General features: G+C 42.0%; 1 protein-coding gene across 10 annotated transcripts in view; it reads left to right on the top strand.

Moving 5' to 3' along the window:
- The window catches only part of LOC118244027 (SAM and SH3 domain-containing protein 1-like), a 562909-nt gene that overhangs the window by 454412 nt on the left and 91312 nt on the right, over positions 1–17185 (top strand). For all 10 annotated transcript variants that reach the window (XM_035538690.2, XM_035538691.2, XM_035538692.2 and 7 more), the window contains one exon: positions 7905–8033. In XM_035538690.2, the coding sequence (XP_035394583.2) occupies positions 7905–8033 (129 nt within the window). The remainder of the gene's footprint in view (positions 1–7904; positions 8034–17185) is intronic.

Raw genomic sequence — 17185 nt, 5'->3', positions numbered from 1 at the left:
CCTAACACCTTTAGTTGTTGTTGTTTTTTTTTTTTTTTTTGTGGTGGTTCTTTTTCAGTCTACTGTTTGGAGTTGCTCATACCTCTGTTACATAGGAGACCTAACCACCGTAGAATTGTTTTTTTGTCATACTGCATTACTACTAGATATAAAGAAAAGATACGGGTTTTAATGAGACCTCTGTCATTATTGCAGTTAATATAGCCAGCTCACTGCGATGAGGACTTACTCCATCATCGACTTAAGATGTTTGGTTTTTTCATCCTCATTTCATTAGACTGTAGCCTACTCAAACTTGAAACCACCCACTAACATATGCTAACCTTCCTGGTTCTGAACCAAGAAATTATTCTCCATCTCCTTAATGGTGCTTTAATCACATATATGCTTATTTCTTAATCCTCGGCACCCTTCTGTTTATCATTTGTTTCTACTCCCAAGTGTCAGGCTAGAAGCCCGCTGCAGCTGATGTGTACAGAGGGACACTTTTCCACTCAACATGAGGAAAAAAGTCTTGGCAAACGCGGTGCGCTAAAGGAGGAGGCAGTAATAATAAGGGAAGCAAAACTAATGAGAGGTGATGTCAGGTGTAGCTCTTGCACGGCTCGAGGAGTTGTTCGCTTATCCTGCTTTACAAGCTGGCAATGATACCCTGTGCCTGACTGATGACCAGCCGGATGGGTAGTGGTGGCCTGGCAGGTATCACTGTAGACAAAGAGCTTTAGGTTGCATTTTGATGAGCTTAGTGTGGATCACCTTGGGGAAAGGAGGATAGAAGATAATATACTGTTATTAGGGAAGCTGGACATTAAGGATTCTTTGAACTAACTTTTTATGAATAAAATTTGCATATAGTCTTGTCTGTCAAGATAATGAGTATGTGAAAGAGCTGGTTTTGCTTGTGATAAATACCCACTTTAAGTATGTTGGAATGTACATTTGCATAGATACAACTTTAGCATATATTTTTTTATTTATTTTTTTTACATATAGGACTTCCTTCGTTGCATGCCAGAGAGAGAGAGGGATTCCAATAGTGTGCTTTCAAATTGATTTTAATTTACAAAGGGGAAAAAAGTGGATCACGGAGATGCTTTGTTACATCTTGACAGGTTTCTGGACTTTACAATAAAAAGTGAGGGGGTGCTGATGGTGGCAGAAGTGTTTTATTTGCGGAGCTTTGCAAAGGGGGAGAGTTTCTCTTGATGTGATGACATAAGAAGGTATCATATATAATAGAAAAAGGTTACACAGCTGTGTGATTCAGTATAAAGTTTCTGGATTTAGTGAGACTTTACTCTGAATTCAGTGGGCTGTATCACTTATTTCAAATAATTGCTACAAAATCTTTTACATCAAGCTATACCATTGTGCATTCTATTTATTGTAAAGAGTCTAGAAATGTTTTAAATATGCTGACGAGGGCTTGACAGGTTTTATTAGATCTATTTTTGTAGCCATCTGTACAGCCACACAGCTTAATGACTGAAGGCTCAGATGCCATAAAAATTAATAGAAAGTCTTGCATTGAATGTTCTCTTTGTTCTCGCAGTGTCCAGCTATAGAGGGGTCAAGGGAACCATGACAACCCTTCAACATCATCTAAAATAGCTCTTCGTAATATAAAAATGTCATGACTTCTACATTGAGTGTTTTATGCCTTCCCCTTGAATATCAAGGCGAGTGCAGGGCTCCCTGGCCTCACGCTTCTGTCTCATTCACATTTTTGACCCTGCTGACTGTCAAGATAGACTTTGAACCTGTCGCTTTATGGATGGTGGAATTGTTTCTTCTGCTGAATGGAAGATTGTCCTTTCTGAACCCTAGGAAGAGAAGGAGACATTCCTCTAGCAGCTTGTTGGGTTTATTTTTAATGGCAGCTGGTTTGAAGCTAAGCCAGCATGTGAAACATCCGTCTTGTTCCTGGCAGAAATACATTGCTAGCAAGGGACAGGTAAGAGGGTCAGAAATGGGTAACGCACACATGTGGATGCCTGTCCTCCTCATGTGATTCCAAATTTACTGTATCAAATACAGACACAAGCCCTAGGCAGAGAGGTGGACGCAGATTTAACTGTTCTTTTTTGGAAAGGTGTGGATCTGATTTAAATCTGCCTCCTCAAAAAGAATTGTGGAGGAATGTGAAATACAGTCTCTCTCGCGAGTGGCCTGAAGTCGTGTATCGGTACACCTTGTGGTGCAGGAGGTGCTCTGCCAGGCTGGGGCTGCTTAGGGCAGCATGCACAAGCTTCTCAAACTTCTGTGAGCATACATTGGGGAAAACATCTAGAACAAGCTGGTGTCTTGGTCAAAGTTGTCCCATGGAAACCTGAGCATCCCATGCTGTCTAGGTAGGCTAATTCTCCTTGGCTCTAAAGATCTCGTTGGATGTGTGCTGTGTAGATGAAGTCCTGTTGAAAACAGCATGTTTGTTAGGCACAAATACGTTTCCTTTCCACATATGTTCTCATTTCACTGCTTTTCTTTTTTTGGTCCTCCTTCCCTCTCCCCCTAGCCCCTCCTCCCCAAACAAGCCTGTTTGCTCTGGCCCACGTTCTGGCTTTCATTTCTGCGCTCCTCACAGCTATCCAAACCAAAGGTATTATTGAAACGCATGATCGTCTTCCACAAATTTTTGGTAGGCGTCCCTGTTAAGATCCAAGTGCCAGAAATAAGCTGCTCGTGTTTACAGTCACTCTCCACACAGTAGTCCTGTGTCTCAGGCACGGAAATGGGTTTTTCTCAGCTGGGGCTGTGAAGGTCAAAGTCATGCCTTGGCCAGGGCATGGTTGCAAAGCCTTTTAAAAGAGCATCTTCCCTTCATCTGTGCCCTTTCCACATACGTTGGAAAAGCTGGATTTTTTCCTCAAGGTTTCTGACCTGTTCCTGGCTTCCTAGATCATGTCTGTGCAGCGGCCAGAGTTGGTCTTGCTGACCAAACAGCCCCGTAGCATTGGGATCTTCATTACATTTTGGAGGTTTGCTCAGTTGCATGAATTTCACCCCCTGCCTTGAAGAGCAAGCATGTGTATCTGGTAATCAAGCCTCTTACCTGACATTCACGGCTGATAGAATAGGGGGATATGCTGGAATATGCAGCTTTGTAATAGTGTACTGTGTCAGAATCTGAGGTAGTGAAGTACAAATTCAAATAGCTGTGGTTGGTTGTTTTTAGCTTTTTCTAAAACTATTCTGTGTGAAAATCTGTGCAGAAAGAATGTATGTTGTGCCAGTGCACAGTCTAGATTTAGACAGTGCATTTAGACAGATTTAGTTCTATAAACAGGTTCATGAAACGTATTTGTTACTAGCAAAGTAACAAAGTCCGAGTACTGTGTTTACTTTATCATTATTATTATTAAAATACTAATGTATTTGTACTTAATTTTATTGCTAGCGGAGCTCTCTGACAAAACATTTTTCTCCTTTACGCTTTTAGATGTCAAATACAAAGGATTCTGCCAGGGTGTTAAACCAACTGATGAGCAGTGACCGATAAATCCTAACTTTATAATAAGTGTCAAATCGTTCCAGCTCCCCTTTGTAGTCACTCCATTAACACGAATCTCGATGGATTCCTTTGGTATTCACATGCATATCAGAACTAATTCCCTGGGAATTCCAGGGTAATTCATCATTTACTCCCTGTTTTATGATGCCAAAAAATGTTGTATGCATACATTATAAGATGGAAATTTAGGAATGTTATTTGGCAACCAAAAATAGGAATCTGAGCTAGCTTCTGCTTTCATTAAAATATTTTATAAATTTTTCATTATAGGTTTGCCCCTTCAAAATTAGTGGGTTGTTTGCTTTTCTGCCTATCAGACTATTTCTGAAAAGGTCTCAGGCAGTAGTAGAGTTCTAGGAAAAAATGTTGTTAACTTTTTATGAATAAATTAAAGTATTTCAGGAATTTTAATGAATATTTGGGTTGCTTATGTTTTTTTTTTCCTCCAGAGAGGATCAATGGGTTTATATGATAATTACATATATGTCAGTAAGAATAAATCTGAAAGCTGTGCCTTTTTTCATGAGGATCTCATGAGCTATTTCAAATACGGGTCCGTCCATGTCAAAATGGGACGTAGTGGCGCATAACTGAAGGCTTGCTTTAAATGATGTTGGCTTATTGGTTTTGGTATCAAATAGCTGTATGCTTTTTCATACCTGTGAAACTAAAAATGGCAATTCGAGTTTGTTTAGACCCTGTTGTACTAATATTGGAATCAAGCCCATACTGCGGGACTATGCATAAAGAAGTAGAGGAATGAGCAAACAGATGAGTTTTGACTGTTATTTCTATTATTTTAAAAATCCTCTAGATTTTGGCTTGTGTATGAAGGCAAGAAAGTCAAAGGAAGTTACCAAAATTAATACTGGCTTTTATTCTTTATGTATCAAATTGAAATCTTACTCAGTTATCATTAGTTATGAATGCTTTTATTGTTCTGTGATATTATGTTGGGGAGTTTTAAAAAATGTTTTAGAGAAGTCCGCTGCCTTGAAAGGGAGACGAATGAGTTCTCAAGTTGGGTGCTAAAGTTTGCATACAAACTTAAAGATTAGGGGTGGATGATGGAGATAATCCTATGCGTTTAACGTACACCCTGTGGGAGAAAACTTGAGGTAATGTAAATCAGATACGTAATTGTCTGTCAAGTTACGACATTATTTTCATGTATGTAACGAGTGGATGCTGCTGGGTGTGAAATATTTGCTGTATTTGACTTGGGCTGACTTGTGTATCTCTTTTTCCTTTTTGGATGCCCCCACAAGTAAACTGCCCTCTGTCTGGCAACCCAGCAGAAACGTATGGAAGAGTTGCAGTGATTATGTTCTTCAGGAATCGATTCTCATCCTCAAGACCTCGTGATATTTCTGTCCCTTCATCCATTCTGGGTGTTAAGCTTTCTTTCACACAGGACTTGTCTTCCTTGGAGAGCTGGCATGAGCTGCATTTGAAGCATAGCCCCTAAGTTGAGTCATGTACGTTGACTCGCTGAAATCCTACCTGACAGGCAGGCTGGTGGCTTCTCGTGGCTTTCTGGTGCTGGTGGCCTTTGTCCCTTGTCCAGAGGCTACTCTTTGCCTTCACGTGCTTGGTTGCAGGAAGGCCACCCTGTTCCTACAGGGTTTAATTTGGGTGCTGTTGTTGAGCTTGTTTTTACTCTAGGGACAGTCACAAACCTTCAGACCTGTGGAGACCTCCTTTGAAAAAAAGCGCCACTCTTCCCTCACCAAAAGCAGTGAAAAATGAGTATTTGCAAAGCTTTGTTTGCTCCACTGTGCATGGCAGGCCTCTGTCCTGTCTGGTCTCAGCCCTGCTTGCAGTAGAGCTGGCTTAGCTTTTAGCTGAACCGAAGCTCACGTGGTATGTTTGGTTTTGGAGTATATTACTCAATTTCAGAGTCATGACAGTAACCTATAAAAACAGTAATTGCTCTGTTGTATAACTTTTACTTACACAAGTTACACCTATTCCCCAGCAAGCTTACCACGTGAAATTTAAAGGTCTCCAGAGTTCAGGAAGGAGACAGACTGGCAAAGTAATGAAGCAGATTTCATATTGTTCTAATAAAATGATGGTTTCCAGTCTTACCCTACTATTATTACCATTTCCAGCTCCCATAGTCTTAACTGGCAAAGCTTATTAAGCAATAAGCAGCCTCTGTCCAGCTGGGGAAGGCGCTAGGAAGTGGGAATTTTTTGTAACGCTTAGAGAGGAATGGTTGTCATAAGGGAATGGCTGGGAATTAGATTTCATTTCATCTCTTTGAAACCCGTGCAGGTCTTTGTATCGCCCGCAACAGCAACCAAATGAAGGTTACATTCGTGGGCTGCTGCTTCTGTGTTTGTTTTCCTCCCTACCTGGTGATCCCTACTGAGCGTGCAAACCTCGTGAAGGCAGCTCTGCGTGCGCGGGGCATCAGGAAGCACCGCTCAGCCAAGGCTGTGACAACCACTGGGAGAGCGCCCAGCTGTACGGGCAGGTGTACGGAGCTTGTGGCACAGGTGGAGAGTCCAGCTTTCTTGCCCGGCTTGCTGGGAGGTGAGGGCTCGTGATGAGGGAGCAGCTGGAGAGGACGTGTGGCTGCTGAGCAGGGACAAGGCAGGGCAGCGCTGTCGAGCTCTCAAAGATGCCGGTGTTTTGTCCCTGTAACCTGCATGCTCGCTTAGCGGTGTGGAAGGCTGTTTGTCTGAAGCTCTGTGAACCCTGAAATTCCCAGAAGTGTATTTACACTAAGGAACTTGATCTTGTATTGCTTGAAACATCTCCCATTTGAGATCTTTGGCAGGTCGAGAGGTACGAAATACAGTAACACACACACACACATATATATATATAGTTCGCATAGAGGAGGGTGTGTATGTATATATATTTTTTGTACCTATTTTGCTTCAGTTGCTCCAACAAGTTGCTTTCCATCCCTACTGTACATGGTAGTTGGAGAAACTCAAAACGGTTCTGCATTTTGGGAACATGAGTTCTCTACAAAGCTTTCTGGGGAGTTTTAGATACCTGTTGAGCATGTGGAAATGTACTTTAAGAAAGCAGAAAGTGTGTTTCACAGAATCTCTGGTTTAATAGGTTTCCACTTTGACTTAATTGGAGAGTTTTTTCCAAACTGGAAGTGATACTTCATTAGAGCAGGTCTGCCTCTTCTGCACAGTCAGACCCAGAAAACAGGGCTATTTATTTTCAAATGGCAATAGCTTCAATAAGATGTGCTTTCTAATTAAAAGATTTCCTTCCAGCTCATGTGTTAACACTTTGCATTGCAACTTAGGTGTACTATTAGCATAATTCTTTTTAAATGTTTTCTCGGTTGCTTATTTTTTCTTAATACTCAAGACAACTTTATGTTTGTGTGTTGCATCTATTAACAGATAGCAACAATGAAATAACACCGCAGTGTGTCCTTGTTCTGCTCTCAGCAGCCATACTTTGTGTAGGCATTCTTCAAAAGGTAGACTATATACAATAAAATATATGCACTTACAGAAATCAGGCAAAAGGAGAAAATGACTCCATTTGATCTTTTGGACCCACGTAATTGTGTGCCCCTTGGTAATCCACCTTGTCCACCCCCTCTCCCTGCCCTCTCTGACACAGATACCTGAAGTTCAGAAAGATTTCTAATGCCACTTAAAACATCCAGCCTTCCTCCCCCCTTATTTAGCCATCATTCAAGAAGTATGAATTTCAGCTGTAATTAACAGATGATTACGATCAGGTTCCTGGCTGTAGCCATTTTATTAATGGGGTAGCAATCTTGCCTGGCAGAACAGACGTTTGGGACTGAGCGAAGCCTGTTTCCGCCTCCAGAGTACCTTAAAAGAACAACTGGCAGAGTGTCTTTGTGGGTGGTATAAACTCGCCTGTTAAAGTCATTTGGCTGAAATTGTTTGCAGTCTGACTGATGGTGCTTATAAGCAAGAGGTTTTAGTGTTTGAAAGTGCTGTTAGTCATTGTGAAGGAAAGCAGGGCTACTCCCAGTAAATAAGGTCGGTGAAACACATGTGATGACTGGTTGTGGGGCGAGTGGGCAGCGGCTCGGGAGAGCCACTTGGAATATGAGTGCATGTGGGTCGGAGGGAATCGAGGCACATAGTGCCTGGGGACACCACTGCTCGGCATCGCTGTCCCTGCCACTTCTGTCGGTGCAGGGATTAGCAAGGACCCACCAGTTCTTGAGGAGCTGCTGTGATAACGTGGCTCCCAGGTGTTCTTGCTCAGGACTGGGGATTGGAAGGACAGCCACGAGTTGTGTGCTGCCTGCTCCACGGGGAGGGGGGTGGGCTCTACCTCGGGCTTGTGCTATTACTTTTAAATTAGAATTTTAACACTGACTAGCCTCTCTTTCCCCCCCCCCCCCCCCCCCCCCTTGTCTTCACTATAGGATGGGTCACTGGGAAACATTGATGACCTTGCTCAGCAGTATGCAGACTATTACAACACCTGCTTCACGGATGTGTGCGAGAGGATGGAAGAGCTGCGCAAGCGGAGGGTTTCACAAGACCTTGATGTGGTACGTAGAGAAGTTATGACTTTTTTGACAAGCGATTGCTGTTTGTGACCCAGGAGAATCATTAGTGTTTCATCCTGATGATTTGAAAGTTACATCCCTACCCAGAGAAGTGACTAGATGTGATTGCGGTCATGCACACAAACAATTTGGTCTACTCAATTAAGCACTTGGAAATCAACTGCTTTATATTTTTTTAGATATTTGTTGTGATTCATTAAGCCTTGAGACTGCATTTCTTAGTTGTTTTTCAATTGGAGCATTTTTTGCTTATGTGCATTTGCTTGCCAACCTCAACTCTTGGAGGCAAGATGGTGTCTGACAAAAGCATTGTTTCCTTGCTCCAAGATGCTCCTGGTGTGAGCATAATGAAATTGTGTGCTGTTTTTCAACTGTACAACTGTTTGTTGCACTGTACGAACTGGGAAAGTACAGCTTCTTAAAACTCTGAGGTGCAAATATTCATTTCATGCTCTCAAATGTAAGCAGTAACCAATTTTGTGAACCCTTTTCCATTAATGCATGTCACAGAACCTGTAGGGGGACATTGAGTCACAGCTGTTCAGACTGGAAGGGGCCTTAGGAGGTCTTTAATCCAACCTTCTGCTCAAAGCAGGGTTGACACTGAATTCAAAACTTCAAAACAGGTTGCTCAGGGCTTTATTCGGTTGGGTCTTGAGATTCCATCAAGGACAGATACTGCACAGCCTGTCTAGGCAACCTGTTCCTCTGCTTCCCTGTCTGTACAGTAAATATTCCCCCCCCCCCGATAATCTAATACAGACCCTTCCATGTCTTTTTTTTTTTTTTTGGCCTGTTGTCTCGTTCTTGTACTACACACCACTGCAAAGAACAGGGTTCCGTGTTTTTGATAACCTCCCCATAGCCACCATCAGGTAGCTGTGTATGACTGTCTTTTTTTTTCCAAGCTGAATTTACCAGCCCTCTTGGCCTGTTTTTACAGGGTAAGGGCTCAAAGCCCTGAGCACTTGGTGGCCCTCCTCTGGACTCACTCAATTTATTTGACAGTTCATTGACATCTTGCTAGCACTGAGGGCTGCACAACTGGAGGTGTGCTCGTGGCCCCAGAACTCCCCAGGCCTTTTCTGCAGAGCAGGGTGACCCAGCCAGTCAGTCCCCAGCCTGTGTTGGTGCATGGGCTTACTCCTTCTCAGGAGTAGGACTTTGTATTTGTCCATGTTGAGTTTCTCGAGATTTCTGTGAGGCCACTTTGAATGGCAGCTCGGCCCTCAAGTGTATTGACTGTAACTCAAATCCACAGCCTGGATAATGGGTGCCATCTATTTCCTCTGCAGGTATTTAATGGGACAGGCCCATAGATCCTGCAGTTCTCTGCTTATAACTGGCCTTCAAGTACAGCACACTAACCGTTACATGACCCTTAAAGCCCAACCTGCCAGGATTTTACCCATTCAGTGGTGCAGACTTCTTGGGGAGTCCCACTTTTGCTGAAACTAATGTATGTGCAGGTCATCTGTGTAACTCATTTTTGTTAGGTCTGGGGAGGAACCTTTTCAGGAGGCCTAACACAGAAACGTTTTCGCTTGCTGGATGATTTCCATTTCCTTACAGTTCTGTAACGTTAGTAAGTGTTTATCACTGCTTAGTGTATATATGCATGTTTGTTTTGTACATGTGTATTACTGATTTTTTTTTCATTTTAAACCTTTTCATCATTTTTTCATAACATTCATAATCTGTGTCAGAGAGAAGAAGGCTTTTGGGCATGCTTAGTTAGGTCTTCTATGTTAAGTTTATGTTTCCCAACTGTATCATACATTTTACTTACAGTTTTGTTGATATTTCCTACAAATCTTGTCTGACAGAAAACAGGTTACTGAAGGAATTCTTCTTTGTTATATTTGGTCATGGTTTTGCTGTGGTGGTAATTCTTTTGCATCACATACAGAAACTCATAAGGAAAGTTACTAGTTATTGCAGAGCTTGTAAATTGTGAACCTGCTGACTGTAGTTGTTCCTAGCAGTTTTGCTTTGAAACTCTGTGGAGTTTCTGGTATGAAATAATACTTTTAAAAATAGGATTGTTTGCTGTCACTTAGTATAGTACTTTTTATTTAGAAATTTCAGGCTGTAAATCTCATATCCCATCTTGTTTGTACGGGAAAGCAAGGTATGGTTAATACCTCCCATTGCTGTGGTAGAGCCAGTATGCTATCTGATAACAGTTCTGCAGTTACTCTGCGAGCTCAAACCCTTTAAGAGAAGTGTGGGAGCTGAAGATGTGTAGTGGTGTGTTCTGTCTTTGCTTCCCCAGATCTTAGCACTGACTAGCAGCAAGGAGTGGTTTGCTCCCATTCTCTAGCAGCTGTACCTGATGACGTGGATTACTTAAGGCTAAGTGTTAAAGAAAAGATGATTGCGGGAAATCCCTTTCTAGACAGACCTGTGAGCCTTCTGTGCCTAGCAGCTGATGGCAGAGAAGCGTGGATCTGAAAGCCTCCGCATACCTGGTATGCTAGGTGGCTGTTGCCAGCCACGACACCCGCCTTTCCTGGCACTCGGGCTCTTGGAAGGCAGCTCCTGTGCTGGGTGATGGAGTATGCTATATGGCAGGAGAGGACTCCCTTCCATTTGAACAGATGGGCCTAATTTGGCTCCTTTCTCTTCCAAAGCTGCAGAAGCCAGTCTGGGGAAACCCATGTGAGTTTAATTAACTCACATCAAAGGTGCAGAGCTTCAAGCTGGTTTAAATACATGTGAGCTAACCCAAGACAGACCAGCGAGTGGTTCGCTAGCTCATCCTGTTCAAGAGAAACTGTAGTCAGAGAAAATGGCTGCATGAAAAGACATCCCGGAGATGTAACGGCAGTGGCTCCCATGTTTGGTTTGCTCGCTGTGGTAGTCCAGTGATGACTTCTTGAACTTTTAAGTCAGCACAATGATAACGCAACTGAAATTTAAATTAGTGCTCAGTTTTTGCTACATCCATCACCAGTATATAATATGGTTTCTGGACGTCAGATAGACGTTCTGCTTCATGCTTCGCTGAGTAGGTACACAGTGGGCAGGGAATGGCCTCGTTGACTAGCATGCATTTTCACTGTGATAGATTAATACATCTGATTATCATCTGCTGTAGAAGGAGGAATTGGTTTAAACAGAAGAGCTGCTGAAGTGGCCTCAGAAGTACTGATGTGAAAGACAGAAGACAGTGACTCGTTTGGTGTGATGTCTTTCCTCTCTGCAGCTTGAGGAAAGGTAGTATATTTGCGGACATTTTGGAATTGTGACTGGGGAGTAATGCTGGAGGGGAATGCCAGATTCATGGCATATCCCAGTAGCAAATATAAGTGATGACAAAATTATTATGCACCAGTATTACTGGGCTGTTAGTCTAGCCTGGCATTGCTCTGCCATGCATTGCCCTCATAGCAGGGGTGAGGAGGGACAGTGCTAGCTTCTTCCCAGCAGTGGGGACATGCCAGAGCTGCAGGTGAGCAACACTTCCGTTCCTTTTCCCCCCCACTGATGATCTTCTCCCTCTCTTTAGCTAAGTGTTAGGGTAGAATGAAGCTGCTGTGTGTGTAGTACTAGTGCTAATTTCCAGGGTTTTGCTGAAGTGAAGGTTACTGAATCCGTAGAGGGGGAATCCATAGAGCAAGCCTAAGCCCTGCACTGAGATGAGAATGAAAGAGGCAATAGGAGAGTGGGGAGTCTCTGACAGCTCTCTCAAAGCTACGGATGCTTTGTGCAAAAAAAAATTTGAAAGGCAATAGGTGTCGGGATTCACCTTCAGATTTTTAAAGCAGGATGAGTGTTAAACACAAAATGTGAAAGGCCAGCGTTAGGTTTGGAGCTGCGTTTACTGAATGCTCTGCAGATAAAGAAAGAGTGGATCACCCCAGGGGTCCGAGTGTCCTCCAAAAGTTGCCCGGAGAGGCTGTGTCAGGAGGAGCAGTGCAATAACAAAGAAATGCCCGAGCTGGCGAGTCTTGCCAAGAACATGCATTCAGCACTGGCTCGCCCAGATCGCCCTTTGTAGCACGTCCACTGAAAGGACAGAAATATGAGCTGTTTATTGCTGCTTCTGTACACTTTGAAAATGTTTTAAAAATGTTTCGGAGCAAGTGTTGATATCTTGATTGTATATTGTACTTTTTAATCAGCTCCTCCTCAACCTTTCCTATCAGACCATGGCCATTTCAGTCTGGATATCCTGCTCTCGTTGAATTTTTTAAAAATATCACTTGGTGAAATTGTTTGGGAGAGCAGCATATCTTGTAACAAAACAGTAGCTGCAGATGGAGCTAAGCACAGATTATTTTTCCAAATGGTAGTGCCGTCAGAGATTGTTCGTTGTCTCCAACCACGGTAACTGCTTTTTGCATTTGGAATTTTGCCTCTGTTTTTGTAATGGAGAATGTGCTTGGGTTTGGACATTAATGTTTGTGAACAGCATGGGAGTTGCCCACGTTTCCTAGCAGTTGGCCTATTCCTGTGCACCGTATGTGTTTCTGGCTGAGGAAGAACTGCAGTCAGAGTAGACGGAGTGGATTTTCAGGCCTATAATGGATGTATCACTGGTAAAATTCATCTGGACATCTGCTAAAAGGTGGTTATGGCCAGAAAAGTGACTCGGCGAGGATGGCTCCTTGTTACTCCTCATATCTGCTTCCTTTGTGTCTTTGGGATCATATCTGCTTGGCTCACTGTCAAAAGCAGGTTCATCTTGCCTGTCAGCAGGGCAGGACAGTATTGATGTAGCTGTGAAAGAGCAAACTGCATTCTGTTGTCTCATCCATCACTGACAGCGGCCAGCTAACTGCTGCTGCCAAGCTCTGCATTGTAGCTGGTGATCCTGAAGTCAAAGAGCGGCTTGAGGCTTCCTGATGGGTTCTGACAGCTACGGCTGTGGCACTGAGAAATTGCAGTAATCTTTTGATTTGTAAATTGCATAAATTTAAAATGAATGTCACTGGAAAGTGACAAGGCAGAGTATTTACCTCTTTTTTTCTTTTTTTTTTTTCTTCCTGCATGGATTTAATTAATTTCCTTGCACAAAAAGAGAAGTGTTCAGAATCTCTCTGCCTACATGGCATAAAGTACAGTGCATATATCTGACAAATCGACTTCCCTAGGCCCTTGTGGTTTTACAGTAGCTGGCTTTATGAATCTGCACATATATGAAGTCAGAAAATAGAAATGAACACAAAACCAACATACGATTCTTGTCTTGCTGCCCACGCGTGTAAGCATGTAGCTCGTGTCTTTGTGCATGGCTTTGAAAGATGCTCAGCAATCGGTTGTTTGATGACAAATAGGTTTGACAGTCTAGATATCATCATCATGTACAAATAGTCCAGCAAGGCAGAGTGGACGTTAAAGTGGCACAAATAGAGTAATTAGTAATTAGAGTGACAGGGTAATTAATCTTTAGCCTTTTTAGAGGTGCATTTGGCTGGTACTGTACTACTGGTGGGCGATATCATAAGACCAGCAGAGAAACTCAGCCAGCCTTTGCTGAAGGAGACTGAAATACCCCAAACTGTTTCCCAGTCAGTGATTGATGTGCATTTAAGAAGTCTCCATGGGAGTTAGCCAGTTAAGTTGCAGTACTGAATATCTTTGTGGAATCTGCCTGTGCCTGCACTAGAGCTGGCTCTAGCCACTTCCCGTATTCTTTGTGTTTTACAGACGTTAAAATCTCTGGGTCCTTGAATAGGTTCCTTTTTCCCTGCCATGAAATGATCAGCTCTGCTTTGCAAATGCAATATTGTGTGCTTTTACCTTTGTCCTGAGAGGACACCTCTACCTTGCAGGAACAGAATCCCACTGTTTTGTTTTGTCTTGCTGGCTGCAAGAGACTCTCCAAAATACAAACAACATCTGAATTGGATTAGAAAGGTATCTACAGCACACACACACACACACACAAAAAAAAAGAACTGGAGAACACACAGATAAGACTTCTTGAATTTTGGAGGGTTTCCAGGCCTTATCAGTCAGACACATGAAAGAAAAAGCAGCAGTAAAAGATGTGGACTTTTAAGCATTTCAAACTACACTGGAAGGAAAAAAATAAGTCTCTTTTTTCCTAAATATGAGGTGCGTAAAGTAGATTTACATATATAGGAAATAAATAATGGAGATTTCTGTGTCTGCAGTCTCAGTCTCTCAGTATTTTAGGGTTTATCTATATAAACTTAATTCATAATAATTTTTTCATCATTAATGGAGCTTTTCAAAGGTAGACACAATGGAAATTCTGGAACAGACAGGCTATTTTTAGTGTCTCATGTATCACACACCAAGACAGCAAAGGCATTTAAATACAGAGCTAGCATTAAGAATGAAAATAAAGCAAGGCTTGTTCCAAACACAGTGAAGTGAATGCATTTCTAAGCAGCCCTTAGCCTACTTAGTACTAGCAGACTTAGTAAAAATCTCTCTACTTTCTGTAAGCTAATGATCTCCTGCAGTCTCAACACTATTTTTGTTGGAAGCCCATTTATGAATAATCCCTTAAGCAAAATCTGTCTATTTATAGCCAAAGTTTGTAGGCTGGAGACTCAGCGGATTGTTATGGTGGTTTGGGTGACCTTATCTTTCTTTAATGCATTCAGAGGATCCATGCTTTTTGGAGCAGGATCTTCACTTCAACACTTCTAGTCTTCTGAATGTTTGTATTTTTGGCAATGTCAGTGTTCTAGGAAGAGCAAGTTATTGAAGGTGATTGTGTTGTGGTTTTTTTTCAGAATTGGTAATGCTGTTATAAATAAAAAATGTCCTAAGTAGAAAAAGTAACTCACTTTGGGTAGTCTGACTGGTAACTTGAGAGAGGAATAATTTGCCTTTAGAGTTATAAATGTTTTTCTAGCTATTCTCAATCTTGCATCCTCATCTGTAGTGATTTTCTTGTCCCTTTATGTTTAGCAGGACTTCTAATTTGAACCTAAGATCAATTGAACGTATTCTTGCTGTGCTTTTCTTTTATGCTAGTAGCAGTGCTTGTCTGCCGGAACTGACAGACTAGATTTGTATTAACTCTGTGATTTGATCTCATTGGAGCCTGAGGACTTCAGGAGTGGAGGAGGAGGAATCGGTTGACTAACTTCAGCTCCCTTTATGTATTTTCTTTTTCTTTTCTCCACTCTGAATTTAAAAGATGACAACCAACGTGGAAATGTACAGTGTCGTGCTGCCTGGACCATGAGGTAAATTTTATTGCAAGGGATAACATTATTAAAAAAAGAAAGAAAACATATTAAATTGTCATATAAGAAAATACATCTCTCAGAATAAAAACCCAAACTATGGTACATGGTTTTTGTGGTGTGCAGTCCATGCACTAATAGAAGGATTCCAAATACCTGAGTGACGTTACTCTGGGGAGGACAGTAGTATGTGCTGGCAGACCATTAAGTTTCGGGGAGTGAAGATCCAGGATATTGTGAACACACTTAACAGCTTTTCTAAAGTTGCCAGGCAGTCCAGAGTTTGTTTAGCAGACAGTTGTTTATTGTGTTTTAGCAAACCCTGGGACAATGCTGATAGCTAGCTAAAAACACTGGTGAGACTTGTGTGAAGAAAAATTAAGTGGCAGCCAGTGTTGCTCTAAAATGCACACAGCTAACCTCTTAAGATTTTTCCAGTCCTGCATTCAAAATAGGTGACTTTGGGTAACTTTTTTGATAATTCTCTTGGATTCAGTAGTGACTGTTAAGGAGAAAATTGGCACTGTATCAGAAGAGTATCAAATAAATGATAGCAGCTAAACCATCAGAAGAATGAACCCAGAAGGTGCAATGTCTACCCACTAGATCAGGTTGCCCAGGACTCTTCTTTGTCCTTAAGTAGATTAGTTCTGACTTCCCAGGCAGCTCTGTGTTCCTTTCCTTCTATCCTCCAACTAGTTCATCTACGTGTGCTGAAGATGGCTGACAGCAGCTTCAGGAGTCAAAGTACTGTTGTGCTAGCTTCCACTTCTCCTGCGTCTTTAGGTAGAGGAACACCACCGCTGGATCTCAAGGAATAATGAGGATGTTGCTCAAGACAGAAGTCTTGAAGTTATTGAGGTATCCAAAAAAACTGCACTTGTAAGAAATGTAACAGCCTTGCAGGTTGTCAGGGAAAACAGGCAGGTCTTAATCAGGAATAAATCAAGAGCGTGTTTTGAGGGGAATGAGAAACGCATCTCGAGTATTTGTGCACATCTGGATGTGCTTTGGAACATCTGTTTCTCCACAGCAGAAGGACACTCCTCCAGCAAAGATGCCCAGAGGAAGGCAGGCTTCCTTCTGCAAACTCAAAAGGTTTATTCCTATCCCCACCCACCCCCTTTTTTTTTTTTTTTTTTTTTGCCAGCCTGGCCCTCATCTTCATGATGTAGGTTCTGGCACTGCACAGCTACCCCCCTTTGATCTCTCCATGCTTTATCTTTTTCCAGTGTTGTGTAGGTTTCCTGTTTCAGCAGTATTGCCTGAAGCATGCAGAGAAATATTCCATTTCAAACAGGACGGTCTGTGAATTTTGTGTTTGAAGGAGAGTGCAAGCAGTTTGAAGAGATGTGATTTCTTTAGTGATTGATCAATCTGTTTTCCACAAAATTATAAAAGGAATGGGTATCAGATGGAAATTCCTCTTCCTGACTCCTGTCTGCCGTATCCCTTTTGATTTATTTCAGTGCTCCCCCCAGTTTAGATTACAGCTGTCTTGCAAAATGAAACAAAATAGTTTGGGATTTCTGAATCCAGATTTTCCTTGACTCTTAAGTCTTTTTTGGATGTTCAAGAAAATTAAGTAATAGCTAATCAATAGTAATTGAAGGTAGTAAACCTGTTTTTGTATACATATGAATATGAATGGATAATACATATTACAGCAGGATTAAATTTCAGTACCTTATCAGAAGGATGAATTTCTTGTGTTGCTGGGCATGATAAACAAAATCAGTCACGGATTAGAAACTAATTAAAGAAGAAGGACTTGAAATGATTAGCAAAATTTGGAATGCATAAGGTTCTTACGAAACACACAGTGCTAATTTTCATTTACATCTGTGTCTCTTGCCTGTTGCTGTTGAAGTTCCCGATAAGACTATAGTCGTAATCCTTAGATTTAGCTTCCGTGTGAAAATGATGGCAGTGTAGTCGTGTACCTCAGCTCACGTAAGG

This window comes from Cygnus atratus, chromosome 3 (genome assembly GCF_013377495.2).
Source record: "Cygnus atratus isolate AKBS03 ecotype Queensland, Australia chromosome 3, CAtr_DNAZoo_HiC_assembly, whole genome shotgun sequence".
In the NCBI taxonomy this organism is placed as follows: domain Eukaryota; kingdom Metazoa; phylum Chordata; class Aves; order Anseriformes; family Anatidae; genus Cygnus; species Cygnus atratus.
This window is presented reverse-complemented; position numbering and strand designations above follow the sequence as displayed.